The 18,404-nt window shown below is 35.2% G+C and overlaps 1 protein-coding gene across 13 annotated transcripts in view; it reads right to left on the reverse strand.

Moving 5' to 3' along the window:
• Nucleotides 1–18,404, reverse strand: part of RBM26 (RNA binding motif protein 26) — an 82,575-nt gene that overhangs the window by 46,874 nt on the left and 17,297 nt on the right. For 6 of the 13 annotated variants that reach the window (XM_047756506.1, XM_047756504.1, XM_047756505.1 and 3 more), the window contains exons 2-9: nt 10,091–10,209; nt 9,451–9,587; nt 6,066–6,154; nt 5,009–5,226; nt 2,208–2,468; nt 1,249–1,488; nt 657–827; nt 155–310 (exon numbers count right to left, since the gene is read on the reverse strand). In XM_047756506.1, coding sequence (XP_047612462.1) covers nt 155–310; nt 657–827; nt 1,249–1,488; nt 2,208–2,468; nt 5,009–5,226; nt 6,066–6,154; nt 9,451–9,587; nt 10,091–10,209 — 1,391 coding nt within the window. The remainder of the gene's footprint in view (nt 1–154; nt 311–656; nt 828–1,248; nt 1,489–2,207; nt 2,469–5,008; nt 5,227–6,065; nt 6,155–9,450; nt 9,588–10,090; nt 10,210–18,404) is intronic. The other 7 variants (XM_047756516.1, XM_047756511.1, XM_047756515.1 and 4 more) reach the window with 3 other exon arrangements.

Here is an 18,404-nt window from a genome sequence, read left to right on the forward strand (position 1 = left end):
CAGACATTAATACCTTTTCTCTCATATGAGACCAAAGGAACAAACATAATCATCAGCCCTTACTCAACCCCAACATACACAGGCCCAACTGTTCTTTATAAATGTTTTGTCACTCTTGAAACTACAAAAATGATAAGAAGATTCAAAATAGTACCTCTGGGTGGCAAATCCATATCCCCTGATGTTAGTCCTATCAAGTTAGGTCTTTGTGCATGTACTCTGTGTCTATACATAGGTCTGGAAGTGTTTGTTATGCTTGGGGCTTCAGGATTGTAGCCATCTGTGTCATATGTATCTGGTAATACAAAAACTGTAATTAAAAAACAATTATATCCACTTGGTAATTTTTTACATTGATAACAGAAAAGGTAAACTATATAAGGAGGTAAAATATAAACTATATAGCATATTACTAATTCATAACATGTTTTATATGTATTTTAAAAATAAGTTTTATAAAAATAAAATGTTACTAAAAATGTAGCTTTTTAAAAATTCTGAGGATTAAATTTAATGTATATTCACCATGTCTACATTTTAGTGAGAAAAACAGACCTGATAAAGCAATTCACTCTCTAGACATTTAAAAGTTCCTCAACTAAAACTCTTTTCTAAATTACATTACATTATTAACATAAAGAGGGCCAAAACTGCACCTGCAGTAAAAAGAGAGGGTGGAGCAGGAGGAGGCTGGTGATGAATGCCAGTTGTTACTACAGTAGGAACAGAACTGGTTGCAGAGTTTGGAGGAGCATCCATGCCAGATGGCTGCAAAGGAGGAAGTGGAGGTGGTGGTCCTGTCAAAACCAAAGAATAAGAAATATCATCTGAAAGCAAACAAATAAAATAAGTTACTGTATATCCAAACATGATATTCTCATTTATCAGTCAAAGTATAATATCTACAAACACCAAGCTCTTACAACTGTATTAGTTTTCTAGGGTAAAACATTTGTTTCATGTATATCAAAACAGGTTTCTCTTAAGCAATACATGACAACAGGCAGCTAGGGTGCATCAGTGCTACGCATAATTCAAGAACATCCCAGACCATTATAAACCACAGGATTAGCAGAGCATGCAAAACAGGGGTATACTCCAAATGGGAGCATCTTGCTCTTAGTTTCTAGAAGGCATCTACAGGATTATTCTAGCTACTTTTAACAAAAGCAAACATCAAACTCTTAACTTTTACAAAACACTATGAATGCCTAGATACGAAGAACAGGCAAACATACATTTACTTACCTGTGACAGGTGGTAGACTGGGTGGTAATGGGCCTGGTGGTGGCACTGGGGGTCTCAGATTCACAGGTGGGGGTGTAAGAATAGGTGGAGGTGGAGGGAGTCCAGGAGGAGGTGGTCCTTCAACAACAGGAGGCTGTGCTGGGAAAGGCAGCATACCAGGAAGATTGACATCTTCTACAACTACTGGGTCACTTCCATGATCAAAAGGGCACATGTCTCCTCGCATACAGAAACCCTTTTCTGTGAGGAAGAATGGTTAGAAAGAAATATAAAAGGTGTTGGACATATACATTTTCTCTAAGTTAAAAAAAGTGATGATGGAATATTTTTATTTTGGGGCAAGTATAAATAACCATATCATAGGAGCTACCTACCGATTTCTAGTAATACGAAATACTTATCAAGTGATACTATAGTTAACATACATACTAAAAAAAAAAAAATCACCATATTAAAATGAGTATACCTAGCTAACAAGACAGTATAAAACTTTCTCTCACAATTTTAATACTACATCTTTAACACAATTTACAAAATTTTTACAGTAAAATAGAGTCTTCAATTCATTTATAAAATTCTTACATAGGTGATAATCACATTTCTATATTCTACTTACATGTCAATAACCACTGATTTCTAAAGAAGTAAGTTTTGTCAAGAATGCTTCAGTAGCCAATACCCTCATAAATAATTCAGTAGATACTACCAGTTTGGTAAATTCCAAAAATATGCTAGACTTACGTAAAAATAAACACTACCATGAAGCTGATATTCAACAGTCAGCAGTGACTAATAAAGACTTTAGTAATATACTGAGGAATTTATGAAGTGCTTGAAGCTAATTTCCCACTATTTCTAACAGGTTAAGTCTTCAAGTAACTGTGTGGAACCTAAATTTACAGAATTTAATCAGATGGGAATATTAATTCCATACTTCAGGAAAAAGTTGACAGTCTTACCATCATAGTCTCTACACCGCTTCTTTGGCATTGGTGGTCTTACATATGAGTTATGGTCCACTTGGTCTTCATGAAATTCAGACCAACTTTCGGTAGTGTTATTACCATGATGAGTAGGAGCAATTACTGTAATAGTGCTGCTCAAAGTAGGTACTGGGTAGTGGCCGGATGAAATATTAGGTACCGAAGAGACTGGAGTATAATTGTTTTCTAACGGATCTGCTCTATCCAGGTCGTATTTAGGTTTTACCAGATCCCTTTCTGCAACAAAATATAAATGACTTATAAAACCATACTCTCTCTAAAAAAAAAAAAAAGTCCCAAATCTAATTTTACACAATCCTCCTTTTAAAAACCACTCAATACGAAATTGGTACAACATTATAAATCAACTGTACTTTAATTAAAAAAAAAAAAAAAACACACTCAACACACAATGCTTCATGATAAGCTATTTCTTTTCAATATGACCTAAACTAAAAAAACACACACAAAGTTGCTATACTTAATGATATTTTTTTGGAGTTTTATTTCTAGAAAAGAGATCTTTAAATTTTCTTCATTACAATCTCAGTATGCATAACTTCAGGCGACAAAGCAAATTATGCAAAAAAGTATGGTTATTTTTTCCATGATGAACATTTAGTTGTCACCCATCTAAAGGTCTTAGCATGGCTTTTTACAATTAACACTATTTATTGACGATGAGAATGGAAGAGTAAAGAAGAAGAAAAAGGAGTTCATAATAAACATGAACAAAGAAACTAACTGGGCCAAGAAAAAAGATAATAAGATCAGTTATTCTTTTCATAATACACACCAGAAGAAAAATTATACATGTTGAAAATGACATGCTCTTGCAAACACATATATCTGAAATGAAATTTTTTTTTTCTTTTCATGAGTGTAAGTTTTACTCAGGGTCTTACTGAAGATTAGCCCCCAGGAGACAACCACTCAGTAACTCTGAGTAAACTTCTCTGAAGAGGTACAGGAGAAGCCAGTCTACATATGAATTTTTTGGCTAAGAAAGTACTTGTATTCAAGCATACATCTTGGTTGTGGAGCATATACACAATGAAATATTACTCAGCCATTTAAAAGAATAAAATATTGCCATTTGCAGCAACATGTGAAGTAATAAGCCAGAGAGAGAAAGACAAACATCGTATAACATTATACATGGAATTAAAATATAATCCAAATGAACTTATTTACAAAATAGAAACAGACCCACAGGCTTTGAAAACAAAGTATGCTTATCAAAGGGGAAAGGAGAAGGGAGGGATAAATTAGGAGTTTGGGATTAAAGTATACACACTATCTAAATATAAAATATACAGTCAACAATGACCTAATGTATAGCACAGGGAACTATACTCAATATGTTATAACAACCTATAAGGGAAAAGAATCTGAAAAAGAACAGATATAAATAACTGAATCACTGGCTATACCCCTGAAACTGACACAACACTGTAAATCAGTTACATGAAATGAAAATTTTTAACCATTTTCATAATTTGAGGTCTGATATATACAATAAACAAATTTAAAATATACAGTTTAATGAATTTTTATCTATGTACACATGAAAATTTTAACTGTTTTCATAATTTGAGGTCTGATATGTATATATAATAAACAACATAAACAATTTAATGAATTTTTATCTATGTATATACACTGGTGAAACTGAACATTACCAACAAAAAAATGTACATACTCATCACATCCTTGTGCCCCTTTATGATCCACCCCTCCTATATTTCATCCCAGGCAACCACTGATTTGTTTTCTGTCATGAGAGATTGGTTTGCATTTTCTGAAATCTCCCCCCACCATACACACTCTTTTTTTGTGTGTGGCTTCTTTCACTCAGTGTAATTATTCTGAGATTCATTCCTTTTGTTGGATGTATCAATAGTTCTTTCTTTTTTATCACCACTCAATGGATATACCACAATCTGTTCATCCATTCACCTGTTGATGAACATCTGGACTGTTTCTGGTTTTTGGCTATTACAAATGAAGCTGTCATGATCATCTGATATGTCTTTGTATGGCAGTAAGTTTCGTTTCTCTTAGGTAAATACCCAGGAGTGGAATGGTTGGCTGGGTCATCTGGTAGGTACAGGCTTAACATTTTTTTCTTTGTCTCTTCTAGGGCCACACCTGAGGCATATAGAAGTCTCAGCTTAGAGGTCGAATTGGAGCCGTGTCTGTGACCTGCACCACAGCAACGCCAAGTCCTTAACCCACTGAATAAGGCCAGGGATCAAAAAGCGTCCTCATGGACACTGGTCAGATTTATTTCTGCTGAGGCACAATGGGAACTCTAGGCTTAACATTTTTAAGATGCTGTCAAAGTGTTTTCCAAAGAGTTCCAGCTTATTTATCACCATCTTCACCAAGACTGGGTAGAGTCAATCATTTGAATTTTGATCACTCTGATGGTTGTGCAGTGGTAATTCATTATGGTTTTAATTTGCATCAAATACTTTTTAGGGAGTTCCCTGGTGGCCTGGCAGTTAAGAATCTTTACACTCTCACTGCTATGGAGTAGGTTCAATCCCTGGCCTGGGACTTCCATATGCTGCAGGTGTGGTTAAAAAGGTAGAAATAAATAAATAAAAATTTTATATTTTTAAAGAGTATTTGCTTGGACTACAGAATATATCAAAATAGAAGAAAATGAAGATAACACTGACAAAATTTAAATAATTTTTAAAAACCTCAAATACAAAATTTTTTCACAATAAAAGCATCAACCAAAATATACATATATACGAATTATTTACCCCTGCTTCGTGTCCTGCTTCTGCTTCTAGTCCTGCTTCTATCCCTATCCCTGTCACGAAGCCTCTCTTTACTCCAACTTCGACTCCGACTCCTGCTGTAACTGCGACTTCGTCCTCGTCTTCTATTGTACCGGTCTCTGTATGAATCTCTTCGAGGAGGGTTTCGATCATAATCTCTTTTGCGAGAACGATCATCTTTTTTCCTCTCATCACGACTTCTAAAGAAATATATGATCACTTCTATAAAAACAATTTTTAAGTGGACACAGGAAAAACTCCAACTAAATGCAAAAATTCTATTTTATTCATGTAACGTGATTCTTTATCCCAACATCAGAATACAAACATAGGAAATCAAACCAAAAACCTGAACATTATCTGCTTAAGTGCTTTAAAACCCCTTTAAAGAATAAAAATATATAACTCTTTTGAAGTCTTAATCCCTAGTTTCATAAACAAAGCCATATATTTATATATTTAGGAATCTATACATATGTCCTATAGTATAGTGTCTTATACATTATCTCATATTTATAGGTTAATATCACACACATGCCATTCAATGCTTTTGAAGCCTTAATGGGGAAAATAATTTATTCATACTAAAGGGAAACTTTGGGCACAAAAAGGTTGTATGTTAAGACTTTGCTAGGGGGTTCCCTTGTGGTGCAGTGGGTTAAGGATCTGGCATCGTTACTGTAGCAGCCTGGGTCACCACTGTGGCATAGGTTCAATCCCTGGCCTTGCAACTTTCACATGCTGAAGATGTGGCCTCCACCCCCTCATACACACAAAAAAGACTTCAATGGAATTTGAAATTAGGTATAAAAATAATAGCAATGACTAATGCATGCCAAGCAATGTCCTCAATCCCACTCTGAGGACTTACACATCTCACCTAGATATTCTTGGTAGAAAAGAACTGAGTTATACTCTCCTTGACCAATAAAAAAGAGTAGGTATTAGCTGCCTTTATATAAAAGAAAATCAATTCTAAATATTCATATAAAAGATAAGCAATGTCCAAATATTGAACGTGGTTTAAATAATCAATCACCTATTTTCTCTGTATCGGGAGCTTGACTGAGGAGGACTATGATTTAGCCTTCTAGAAAACTTCTTCTCTCGCTCTTCCTCTTTTGTGATCTGATATACAAAGAAAAAGGTGTGTAAGTTTAACAGCAGTTATTCCTTGACATATTACTGTTTCAATGACTTGACTGATATTAAAATAAAGGAGCAGTACGTTCTTCTTGAGAGAGCATTCAAAATAACTTTCTAAATACAATCATTTAACAATAAAAGACAGACTTGCTAAAAAGTTCAAGTATATAGTAAACAAATTCATACATGTTTATCTTAGATAACAGTAATGAGAAAACATTTTAAGCAAGTGTCCTCATATTTACATAATTGGTGGAAAGCAAATTTTATTCTTTCTTTCAAAAGTCCATTCATGTTTTGGTCTTACGGATTGGTCTGGCAGCAAACACATTAGAGGATAAGGGAGAAAGCAATAGAACTAACCAAGTCATAGAAAAAGAAAACATTTGGGAAAACAATATATAAAGTGAAACCAGTTCTCTAGCTTCTCTTAGCAGTATGACATATATATTCCTTTCCTACAGTTCATATAATTAATAGAAACCAGCCCTGGAAAACATTCCCTTGATCAATGCTACTTTCTCTGGGCTGGAGTTTTCCATGCTGCCCCAAAAACTGGTTCTACAGGACACTGATTGGTATTATGGGGGGCGGGGGAAGGATTTAGAGGATAAATTGAGGAAATATTGAATATACATGTCTATAAATAGGACAGAGCTCAAGATTTTGATTTTTAATAAAAACCCTAAGATAGTCTGATGCAGATAGTCTACAGATGGCATAAACATGTCCCATTTTATGCCAGGTGTTTCAGCATCCCTCTGGGTAAAAGCCTCTCACTGTCACATATCCAACACTGGATGATAAAATTAAATGGAAATCCTATCAACAGATCAAACTCTGAGGAACAGTGCTTTTATTTTTTTGGCCACACCCATGGCATGCTGAAGTTTCTGGGCCAGGGATCGAACCACACCACAGCAGCAACCCAAGCCACTGCAGTGACAAGGCTGGATCCTTAACCCACTGTACCACAGAGAACTCCAAGCGAAACAATGTTTACTAAAAGCCTTCTTTTAACAGTGTGCCTTTTTTTTTCTTTAAGTATTTTTTTCTACTCCTCCTACCCATTTAAAACAAACAAATGAAAAATACTGGGAACAAGTAAAGCCCTCCTGATGTGCTTTTCCCTTTCTCTTTGCTTCCATGCACTCTTTCAAGTAATTTATGTAGACAGATCATCATACTCCAGAGTACATGCCCAACTGGGAACTTTTAGAACACCCACAGCATTTAAAATCCAGACTACCACCTGACATTTCAGTTCTGAAAGATGAGGAATAAATTTCCTTCACAACTGGTTAAGACAACTGTGGTGAAATATTATTCTATCAACAGTTACAAGACAGCCTTCACCATTAATTCATTAGGAGGGAAGACTTCTTACTACTTCTCAAAGCAAGAGTCCCTGATTTACTAAAGTTTTTTTAAGAATCAAAATATAATTTGCAATTATCTGTAAAAAAATTCTGGAACCAACCAAGATTTCCATCAATGGGAAAAATTTTAATTGATTATTACATATCTCTATGTGGCATAAGCAGCTGCCAAGAAAATAATATCCACTACCTCATTTTTCCGTTACTAACAGAATCTGTTAGGTACAAACATGCAGTTTTAAAATTAATTCTGGTCTTCCCCTACAGACAGACATGATTGGGGTGTTTTATGTGTATGTTTAAGTAGCTATATACACATACATGTGTGTAAATATGTTCAGTATAGAGATAAAAATACATTTGTGAATTACTATAAAATAAATTCATAAATATATTATTACATAAGAAATCTGTCTTACATAATCTGGAAAAAGAGGATCGGTGAGAAAAAAAAAATCAAAGGTCACAACCACATCACCCACCACACAACAATCTCTCAACAATTAACAGCAACTGTCATTTATTGAGAATGTACTTTGTGCCACATTCTGCCAAGTGCTTCACAAATACTATTTGTACTGTTTCTTTACAATAACCCTGTAATATTTCCATTTCAGAGCAAAGGAAAAGGGATGAAAAAGTAATATTTTTAAGATCACAAAGCAATGGTTAGGAAAGGCAAAATTTTAATGGACTTGACCTAAAAATAGGCTAACCACAGAAATATTACACAATAGCTTAATTGTCAACAATTATTTTTGCTAAATTTACAATCTTTAAACATCATATAGATGAGATTTGAATTATTATATGGTTGTTAAACAAGAATAGTAATCTTGTATAAAAGGTAAAACCTTCAAAACCTCTGAAGTATAAAATCATTTCCATTGCTCTGTGAAAGTCCTTTTATTTGACTATCTTAAAAATCATCCCCTACTGGGAGTTCCTGTTGTGGAGCAGCAGAAACAAATCCAACTAGTATCCATGAGGGTGTCAGTTCAATCCCCGGCCTCGCTTGGTGGGTTGGGAATCCAGCATTGCCATGAGCTGTGGTGTAAGCTGCAGACACTGTTCAGATCCTGAGTTGCTGTGGCTGTGGTGTAGACAGGCAGCTGTAGCTTCAATTTGACCTCTAGCCTGGGAACTTCCATATGCCATGGGCGCAGCCCTAAAAAGCAAAAAAAAAAAAAAAAAAAGTACCCTACAATATGTATGTAGGGAGAAGCAAAAAGATTTACTGTCAATCTAATTATTTTCATAGAACACAGATAATAAGAGTCCTTAGGATACTGTGCAGAAGAGTTAAAAATCAGGCCTGAGACTGTTATCTTTAGAAAGGGCTACTGACAAGGTTGCCCTTGGCTAGAATCTGCAAACTCTGATTTCTGGAAGGTTCTCATCATTCCCTGGAAATAATAGCTCACTATGCCTGAACTGTCTGGATAAACAATATGATTTATGCTGAACGTTTGCTTTCCTCCTTAGACTCTGACATTTTAGTATATACAAGGCTGAAGGAACCTATGTGACCAGTCAACCAGACCTAAATAAAAACCCTGGGCACTATCTCTAATGAGCCTCCTGGTTCACACATGCTGCCACTATTTGTTAAGTGCATCCTGTCTGACTCAACTGGAAAAGGCCTCTGGAAGTCTGTCCCTACTTTCCCCCCAACTTTGTACCATACACTTTTTTCCCTTTGCTGACTCTGCTCTGTATCCTTTCACCGTAAGAATCATAGCTGTGAATATGACCTTATGCTCAGTCCTGTGAGTGGTCCTTGTGAAACAGACCTGGTGATGGTCTTGAGGACTCCCAATGGATACAAAAAATAAAACTTAGTTTAATTATTCCAAATACATTCTTAAAGAACATGTAAAATTTAACACAAATTCTTACCTCTTCTTTTTTTATATCTTTATCTTGGTGCTGAAAAAATTCTACCTTTAAGCTTCCTGATGATGGCTGCTCTGGAGGAGGTAGATAACTCTTTGTATTCACAGCATCAAAAAGCTTTTCTACAAATATCTGTGTCTCTGAAAATAAAACCAAAAACACCATAGATTAAAAGATATTTGCTAAGATATTTATTCTCCATATCAAATTTCAACATGATGAAATATACTTTGACTTTTATAAATCTAAAAAACTATACTAAGACCAATAGCTTCCCAACTAATGTGCTATATCACAAGTCTCAAAGGGATACTGATCCATTCAGTTCTCAGGGTACTAAGAGCTAAAATGTCAAAGACTCTGGGTCAGTCACTACCAGCCATGACTAGTCTCTGTATATTCTGCCCAATGTGCCAAACAGAAATATTATCATTATCAAGATGCTGGCAAAGTGAAAAAAGTTGAGAAGTACTGTGTTATATAACATTCAAAGTAGGTTCCTAAGCAGCAAAATCTTTCAGTCATTTTTTTAATCTTTTAAGTAAAAAAAATCATCATTCTTTAAGAATGACCTCCTTTAATACTCTCTGAATCTTATTGTAAATAACTTATTAAAGTAGTATTTTTAAGCCAAAGATCTCACCTTTTTGAAGAAATACATCCAGTTGATCAATACATAAGGCCTTTAACTCTTTTTCACTTTTGTCTTTCTTTACCAAAGCAAGAACATATTTTGCCAGGGCTGATGGATCTGCATCACAGCTGAATAAAAAAGTAATGTTGAAGGAAACTGAGCCATAATCAACTGCACATTCTACAAATTCCAGTAACAGACTAACTTATTCAATATGATAGTCTGAGTTAATATACGTAACAAGCATCTGGCTCATAGAAAGCAATGTTATCATTACATATTTGGATTGGCTTATGTATGAATAAAACATATGTAGAAGTATAAACAAATAACTATGGTTACTTGTTGAAGAGGGCGGAGAGGGAGAAGTTAAAGTGAAAAAGAAACAGGATCAGCAAAGTTTTTGATGCCTGAACCACAACCCAACCAATTTTTAAAAAGTAGATAATTATTTTTCAACTGATCTAAAATTGTCTATTTAATTAAAGATCATTTTAAAACTTAGGATAAATAACAATAAAGTAATAGCAATAGCTAACCACTAACATTTACTGAAACCTTATTTGTGCCATGAACTGTGCTCCATACTTTATACACTGTATTTAACAATCATTTTATTAATGAAACCAAGTCTCAGAAAAAAAGCTAAGCAAACTGTCCAAAACCCCATATAAGTTAGTAACAGAACTAAGATTTAAAATTAAATTTCTTACTCCAAAATCCACACTCTTAACCGCTACACCAGATAGTCCCTTACAATGAGCTACCCCAAAATCAGGCCTTCAACATAGTTGGTGATATAAACATCCAGTTATAGCCACCAACTCTCTATCCAATGCCTCCTTATATCCTTAGTTGCTGTCCAAGGCAGTTTTGCTCACTTCCTCTGCTACTCTCCCCTCAGAGTCCATTATTTCAAACAACCTCTAAATTCCTCAACTACATCTGCCTCACTTTCTTTCTACTAGTCCTCTATGTCAACAACTTGGCAAAATTTCAACTTAGAATCCATTCCCACACCAGCTTAGATTTAATTTTCTAGCTTGGCTTAGTTCCTTGACAATAACATAAATAATGCTCAGAAAATCAGATTTTTGAAGGATACAGATGACACAAAAAGAATTACCAATCATGGCTTTTAAAAAAGACAAATATATTAGGGAATTATATATGGGAGAGATGACTACAAGTAGAGGGGGGATAGGATATCTTAATAGCTCATCTGAGGAAAAACATACTTGATACATGACATCCTTCAATTTATTTTTATTGCTCTTTATTCTAACAACTGTCAGCAATTTTAACTCTAACAATAATAAACACAAAATAGAGATTCCATATGTTCTACCAAAAGTCAAATGCTAGACTATTAATAAGTAAACCATACACATTAAAGCTAAAAATTACTTAATACATTTCCAAAAAGCCTTAATTCCCATACATAGCCGGAATGTAACAATTCTACAAAAGTTCGGCAGTGACATGTTACTAAATCAAAACTACAACTTAAAGACAGTGAACAACTTTGGCTGCACAGCAGATACACCTAAGGAAAATCTGACTGCAGGTGAATCGATAGGTCTAAATCAACCACCTGCATTTTGTTTTGTTTTATAAAAGCTGTAGAGATAAGTCTGATAGTGTCAGAGTTGAGAATTACTCTATTAAGGAAGACTGCCTAGTGCGCACCTTTGTGGTGATTGTGTCTTCAAACTCTTCCATCTTCCTTTGAAAAGGTAGAGACCCCAATTCCCCACCCTTTGAAAGTAGGCTCAATTTAGCACCTTGCTTCTAAAACAAAGAGAATACATCGGAAGTGATAGTATTTGACTTTTATGGTCAGACACCGTTTGGGTCATAAAAGGCACTGTGGCACCCGCCTTGCTCTCTTTCTGGAATCATTTATTCTGGAAAAATCAGCTGCTACACTTCAAGGACACTTAAGCAGCCTTACAGAGAGCACCATGTGGCTACGAAATGAGGGTTCCAGGGAAGACTAAGGTCTCTTGACAATAGCTACATACGCGTGAGCATGGAAGTTGATTCTACAGCCCCAGTGAAACCTCGAAAAGACTGCAGCACTGACCAAGAGCTTGACTACAATCTCATAAGAGACTGAGACAGAAATACCTTGCTAACCTGCTCCAAATTTCTGACCCACAGGAATGATGAATGTCGTGGATGATAAATGTCTGCTGTGTTACTAAGTTTCAGGGTAATTTGTTAGCAATCATAAATCAACTTTTCTCATAGATCTAGTTCCATTTATTTACAAAGACTTGAAGTTAGTTATAATTTTAAAAGGAGGAAAAAAATTCATTTCAATGATATGTGAGATTTTTAAACACTTTCTCTTTGAAATTTATTTCAATATATTTACCTTATACCAACAACTTTTTAAATGCAGACAAAATGATTTGTGGTAAGTTAATTTTTTTCATGTTTATCATGAGCACGGAAGTACTAAGATCTGTGATGAAATAAGCATAAAGAAATGGGACAATAACTTCGTGATATATCTACAGATATACCTATATCTAGCTATCTGGTAACACTGCATAAGAAACCACAAAACACTATTCCTGTTAGGTAACCCAAATAAATACAACCAACTAAACATTAACCTAATTAGACCCAAGCTAAACATACTTCAGTTTACTGAGAATCACTGTGATATATAATACTATCACTAGGTTATACTGTTTTATTACAACTACTCTTAATGAACAAATTCATATTCTCTACACTGAGCCCAAATGCTGTAATTTGACTGAATATTGGTTTGATAGTTGCAGTGAATTTTCAATTTAATAACAGACTTTAGAATAACCACCACTTTACATTTCTCTTGGCTAAACACCAAATCTGTTCCATTCCCTCCATTATTTATTTATTTATTTATTTATTTATTTATTTTGTCTTTTTGCTATTTCTTGGGCCGCTCCCACGGCATATGGAGGTTCCCAGGCTAGGGGTCGAATCGGAGCTGTAGCCACCAACCTACGCCAGAGCCACAGCAACGTGGGATCCGAGCCGCATCTGCGACCTACACCACAGCTCACGGCAACGCCGGATCCTTACCCACTGAGCAAGGGCAGGGACCGAACCCCCAACCTCATGGTTCCTAGTCGGATTCGTTAACCACTGCGCCACGACGGGAACTCCTCTCCATTATTTAAAAGACACTTTAAAAGAGAATTAAAATGTTAGCAGAAAAAAATGTGGAGAAAGACCTTTGTGACTTTTTAAATTATTATGATCTAGACTATAAATTCATCTTCTATAAAAAGCAAGGTAAAATTCCTGAACAATCTTTGCTCAACATCTATTAAACTCAATTCATATCAAATCAAGAAGCAAAAAAAGCCACAACAAACCACAATAAGTTAACACAATATTATACACAAAAATGCTAAATATCTGAAATAGCCTGAGAGGCAAACTACTTCTTGAAATTTGTTGGACTGCAAAGTACACAGTAGAAGCAAGGTTTATAATTTCATATTTAATGGCAAAACAGGTGAATATGCATTTGGGAGGTAATAAATTTTCTTAAGTCTTATAGGAAGCCATTTCATCTTTGTTTCAATGCTTTTGAAAACAAAACAAAAAAAGGACATACTTATAAATTATAGCTAAGTAAAAGATAATCTGAACTACAGAAGTTTAATAATATACCAAAATGTTACGGATCAGGGACAAAAAGCAAACTGTGCATTCTCTCTTCTATGTATCTTAATTAAAAGCACCAATGCTACTTCATCTGAACATCTAGCAATAATAACCTGCTATGCAAAATTTAATGAAATGTTTAAATTCAAATCAAAAGGAAATTATATTCTTATTCTAAACAAGACTGTTCATGAGATACTTTACTATACCAGTTGATACTGCTGAGGACAGATTTGTGATCTGAATGATACATTATCTCATCAGAGCTATTCTTGACCCTCTACTGTACTACTAGCATTCTGGAAACATGAAAGAAAAGTGGGGCTGAAATCTTTCAGATCAGGGAGAGAAAAAAGACTCAGATTCTGAAAATGTTAAGGACAAAGAAAAAAGGCTGAAAGAGTGACAAACTTCACTCCTACCTTAGAAAATAGGCTAAATTCCCACTAATTCTTTGTTCCATAAGTACTTCTAAGCCCAGAAAAAAACATTATCTGCCCATAAAGTATGATTCTGACCATAGAGTGCTCCAACTCCAATTGCCCTTCTGTATATGAGTGTTTGGGGCGGGGAGGGGGGGGGAGAAGGAAAATACAAAGAAAACCAGAAACTACAAAATAAGGAAACCACAACTTACCAACAGCATGTGGAAGGTGGGGTAAAAGGGGAGTAACTAAGTATTTTAAGTAATGAAACTCAAATGAGATAAAGTAGGGAATGACTGGAGGAAAACAAATCATAAAGATGCAAGAAAATATAAAATTGAGAACTAGGGAGGAAATGGTATAGCTTCTCTGTGCAGCAGGGGTGCCACTGCTTTCACTTCTAGGTGCCGCTTTTTATAAATATATAAACAAACTCAAACACTCTTAGAAAATGACCAGAATGGTAAATGGTTATCATTATCACATAGCTAGCTAGGGATTCTCAGCTTGGAAATTTGAAATGTCAGAGTGAACTTGGTAGATATTCAAATAATTGAAGAGGTATCACAAGTTAGAAGGATTACATTTATTCAATAAATCCTCCATGGGATATAATTAGAACCAGTAAGGGGAAACATCAGATTTTGGCTTAAAATAGAGACGGAATTTTTTTAATAATCAGAGGCCTCCCAAAGGCTGAATAAAGTGCCTGAAAGAAAGTGAATTCTCCATCTTTAGAATGGCCTCAAGCATAAACTTAACAGCCCCTGGCAGATAAGCACTAGATAGACAGTGAATCCCTCACAAACCCCAAAGAGTATAATTCCTAGGTTTAATTTGTTCGTGGGATATTGTGTAGATGTATAATACACCAGCTAATACAGATTCTTTTCAATTACTGATCTATAAATATTAGTAACAATTTTTGGGGGGAGGGGTGCCTGCAGCATGTGGAAGTTCCCAAGCCAGGGATCAAACCTGTGCCACAGCAGCGGCCTGAGCAGCCGCAGTAACAATGCCAGATCCCTTAGCCCCTGTCATAAGAGAATTCCATAATTTTTTAAAACTACACTATACTATAGATAAAATACACACTATGAAAGAGTTTTATCAAAAATATTATCAAAATCCAAAAACAGAACTTCTTACGCATATGTGTAGCCTTTGAGCCTCACACAGTACCTTGAGACAATACTGAAAGGGAGACAAAGAGAATATATGTACCAATCTCACCAGACCATTAGCTCACTTGTCAGGAACCCTTTCTTTCCCATCTTCATAAAGTTCTGGGAATAAAACTTTACAACAGTTTATTGATTATCTTCCAATATAACCTTCATCTTGCAAAAATACTTAATAAGCACCTACAATGTCAGGCACCATTGTAGATCCTAAAGATACAACTTTGAAAAAAATAAAGTCCCTTTGTGTTCACAGAATTTACACTGGCGGTATAGGGAGGAGACAGACAATACACAAGGTATTCTCATGTAGACAGTGCTCTGAAGAGAAATGATGCAAAGTAAGGGGATAAAATACAGAAGAGGAGGAATGATGGGAAGAAAAGGGAGTGAGAAGGAATGAATGAGTAGATATTAGATTAGATCACAGGGAAGCACTGATGAACTGATATTTAAACAGGGATCTAATATTTAAACAAAGATCAGAATTTAAACAGAGAACAGAATGGAGTTCAAGCAAGCTTTCTGGCTTTCTGGAAAAGGGCCAGCCTAGGCAGAGGGAGCCTAACAGAAAAGGCCTGAGGTGGTATCTACTTGGAGCATGAGAGACAGGGGTCCAGTGGGATGGAGTAAAGTAAGCATTCATGAACATTTGGATTTCTAATCTAGCACCTCTGCAGGGATTTAAAATTAACTGCTTTGGGAGTTCCCACTGTGGCACAGCATGTTAATGATCTGCCATTGCCGCAGCTGTGGTATAGATCAGAGCTGTAGCTCAGATTCAATCCCTGGCTGGGAAACTTCCATATGCCGCGGGTGCAGCCAAAAAAAATTTTTTTAATAAAATTATCTACTTTAATGAACTCTAACAAGTTAAATATCCAGATCACTACGAAGTCATTCAAACCAATGATTTTAAAGGCTTTATAAAAATAAAATTTTATCTCTGAATAAACAGTGTTAAGGATAAACCTAATAATGATGTTCTTGAAAAGCATGAGGTGAACATCTAAGAGGGTCATTCTCTTCCAGCTGTATCTGGGGAAGGGAGCACATACACTAAATAAGAGAAGCCAAAGCAATGAGAAAATCAAACGTTATTAAAAAAGGAAAACTCCCCAAAGAACTTAATTTTAAGAAAGACTTCAAAAAAACATGAATCAAAAATCACCCCTAGATATAAAGGTTCTAATTAATCCTAACACACTCATCATACTAGATTTTACTTTATAATTTAGTACTTTCAAATTAGTAATGAGACAGTACAGTAAAAAGAAGCTAACGCTCCAGTAGAATATTTCAAAAAGAAGTTTGTTTTGTTTTGCTCAAGTTTCTTGGAGGCTTTAGAAATTCAGGGAAGATAACTGATGAAATTTAACCCAAGCTTCCACTTCCAGTAATCTTGAGGAGGAGGAGCTGGAGGTGGCAGTGGGAATTAAAAATTAAATTTAAATATGTTAACTCAATAACTTTAGAACACGGATATACACCCACATCTGTTCCTACCAAATTTTTACCTCATATTCAAGAAAAATATCTAATTTGCATCAGTCATACAATTATTATCCTTCACTTAAAACTACTCTTTTAAAAAAACCAAATTCCATTGCAACAAACATACTATGTACATTGAAAAATTCAACTGCCATCATAAACTTCAGTCAATTCAAATAAAGAGGCAAAAATAGATTATTTGTATGCAGCATTTAGTTAACAGCACAAGTTATTCATTAAGAATTATTACATAACCACTTCATATCACAAAATAAAATCACAAAATAAGCATATTTAAACATGATCCATGCATGAGCATCATACAAACCACCTCTTAACACTGCAAAAACTTATCACAAAACATGTCATTGTAATACTGAAAATATTCAAATAGTCCTTTCATTCCCTTATATTACCCACAAGAAAGGACAGCAATTCTGTCTCACCCTGGGAGCAGTGGTTCTCAAAAGTTTTTGGTCTCAGAATCCTTTTACACTTTAAAAATTATAGAGAACCCCAAAGAAATTTTATTTAAAAGGGTTATATCACCATTATTTACCATATTTATTAAATTTTTAAAAATGAGAAAAATCTAAATTACTAATACAGTTTGAAATAACAAGAAATCCATTACAACTTAATATAAATGAGGGGGCAGGGGTAGAAGGAGTAATTAAAAGGAGGAAATTATTGATATAAATGGGAAGTTCAATAGTAGGACTGACTTTAGGAATAGCTGGATTTAGGAGTTCAAATGATTTTACCAGGACACTCCCTTTCCATTCTGCTTTCCTTTGAATTTGCTTCATTTGGGGCAGGTGCTCTGCACAAGGCAACAAAGACAGCTCTGCGCAGTTCTAGGCTTACATTATTCTGACAGCTAGTGAAGCTAGAGAAAAGAACCTCCTCTCTCTCCCAGAGCATTGATCCTTGAAAATGACTGATTTTTCCCAGTTTGAGCAATATCCCCACTGCAGGGCAGGGATGACAGAGCTCAAAAACTAACAGCCTCACCTGAAACTAATAAACATAGGTATTACCTGCTTTTCAAAAGCCGGTTTTATGCCACCTTGAGAAGCTTTTACAAAATAACTGTTTTCACTGTTTTTGGAAACTGTTTTCACTAACCACAAGAAATCCCAAAAGGATTTTCCTTTTATGAGAAAAGATGAAAAGCAAAAATAGCATCCAGCATTTCTTCTATAGCGAGTCACGTAGAGGTAGCTGGTATCCTAAGCAGCAAGAGTGGGACCACCAAGCTCCTTCCCCAGGAACTACACTAGGCATTTCAGCATCAAGCCACCATAGCTTTGAACTGATTTGTGAGCATGTGTTTTATCTCCATTTATTTTGTGCATCCATTAACAAGATAAGTCCTAAGGTAACAAATTGCTTCTTCACTTTACACCATTTCGGCTTAACGGAAGTTTTCAAAGAACACTCTATTTTCAGATATCGGAGGAAACCTGTACCCTATTTTTATTAAAAAAAAAAAAAAAAAGAGTCCTATTTCCACAACAAAATAAAAATTTAGTGAGAAGACTGCCAATG

This window comes from Phacochoerus africanus, chromosome 13 (genome assembly GCF_016906955.1).
Source record: "Phacochoerus africanus isolate WHEZ1 chromosome 13, ROS_Pafr_v1, whole genome shotgun sequence".
Lineage (NCBI taxonomy): Eukaryota > Metazoa > Chordata > Mammalia > Artiodactyla > Suidae > Phacochoerus > Phacochoerus africanus.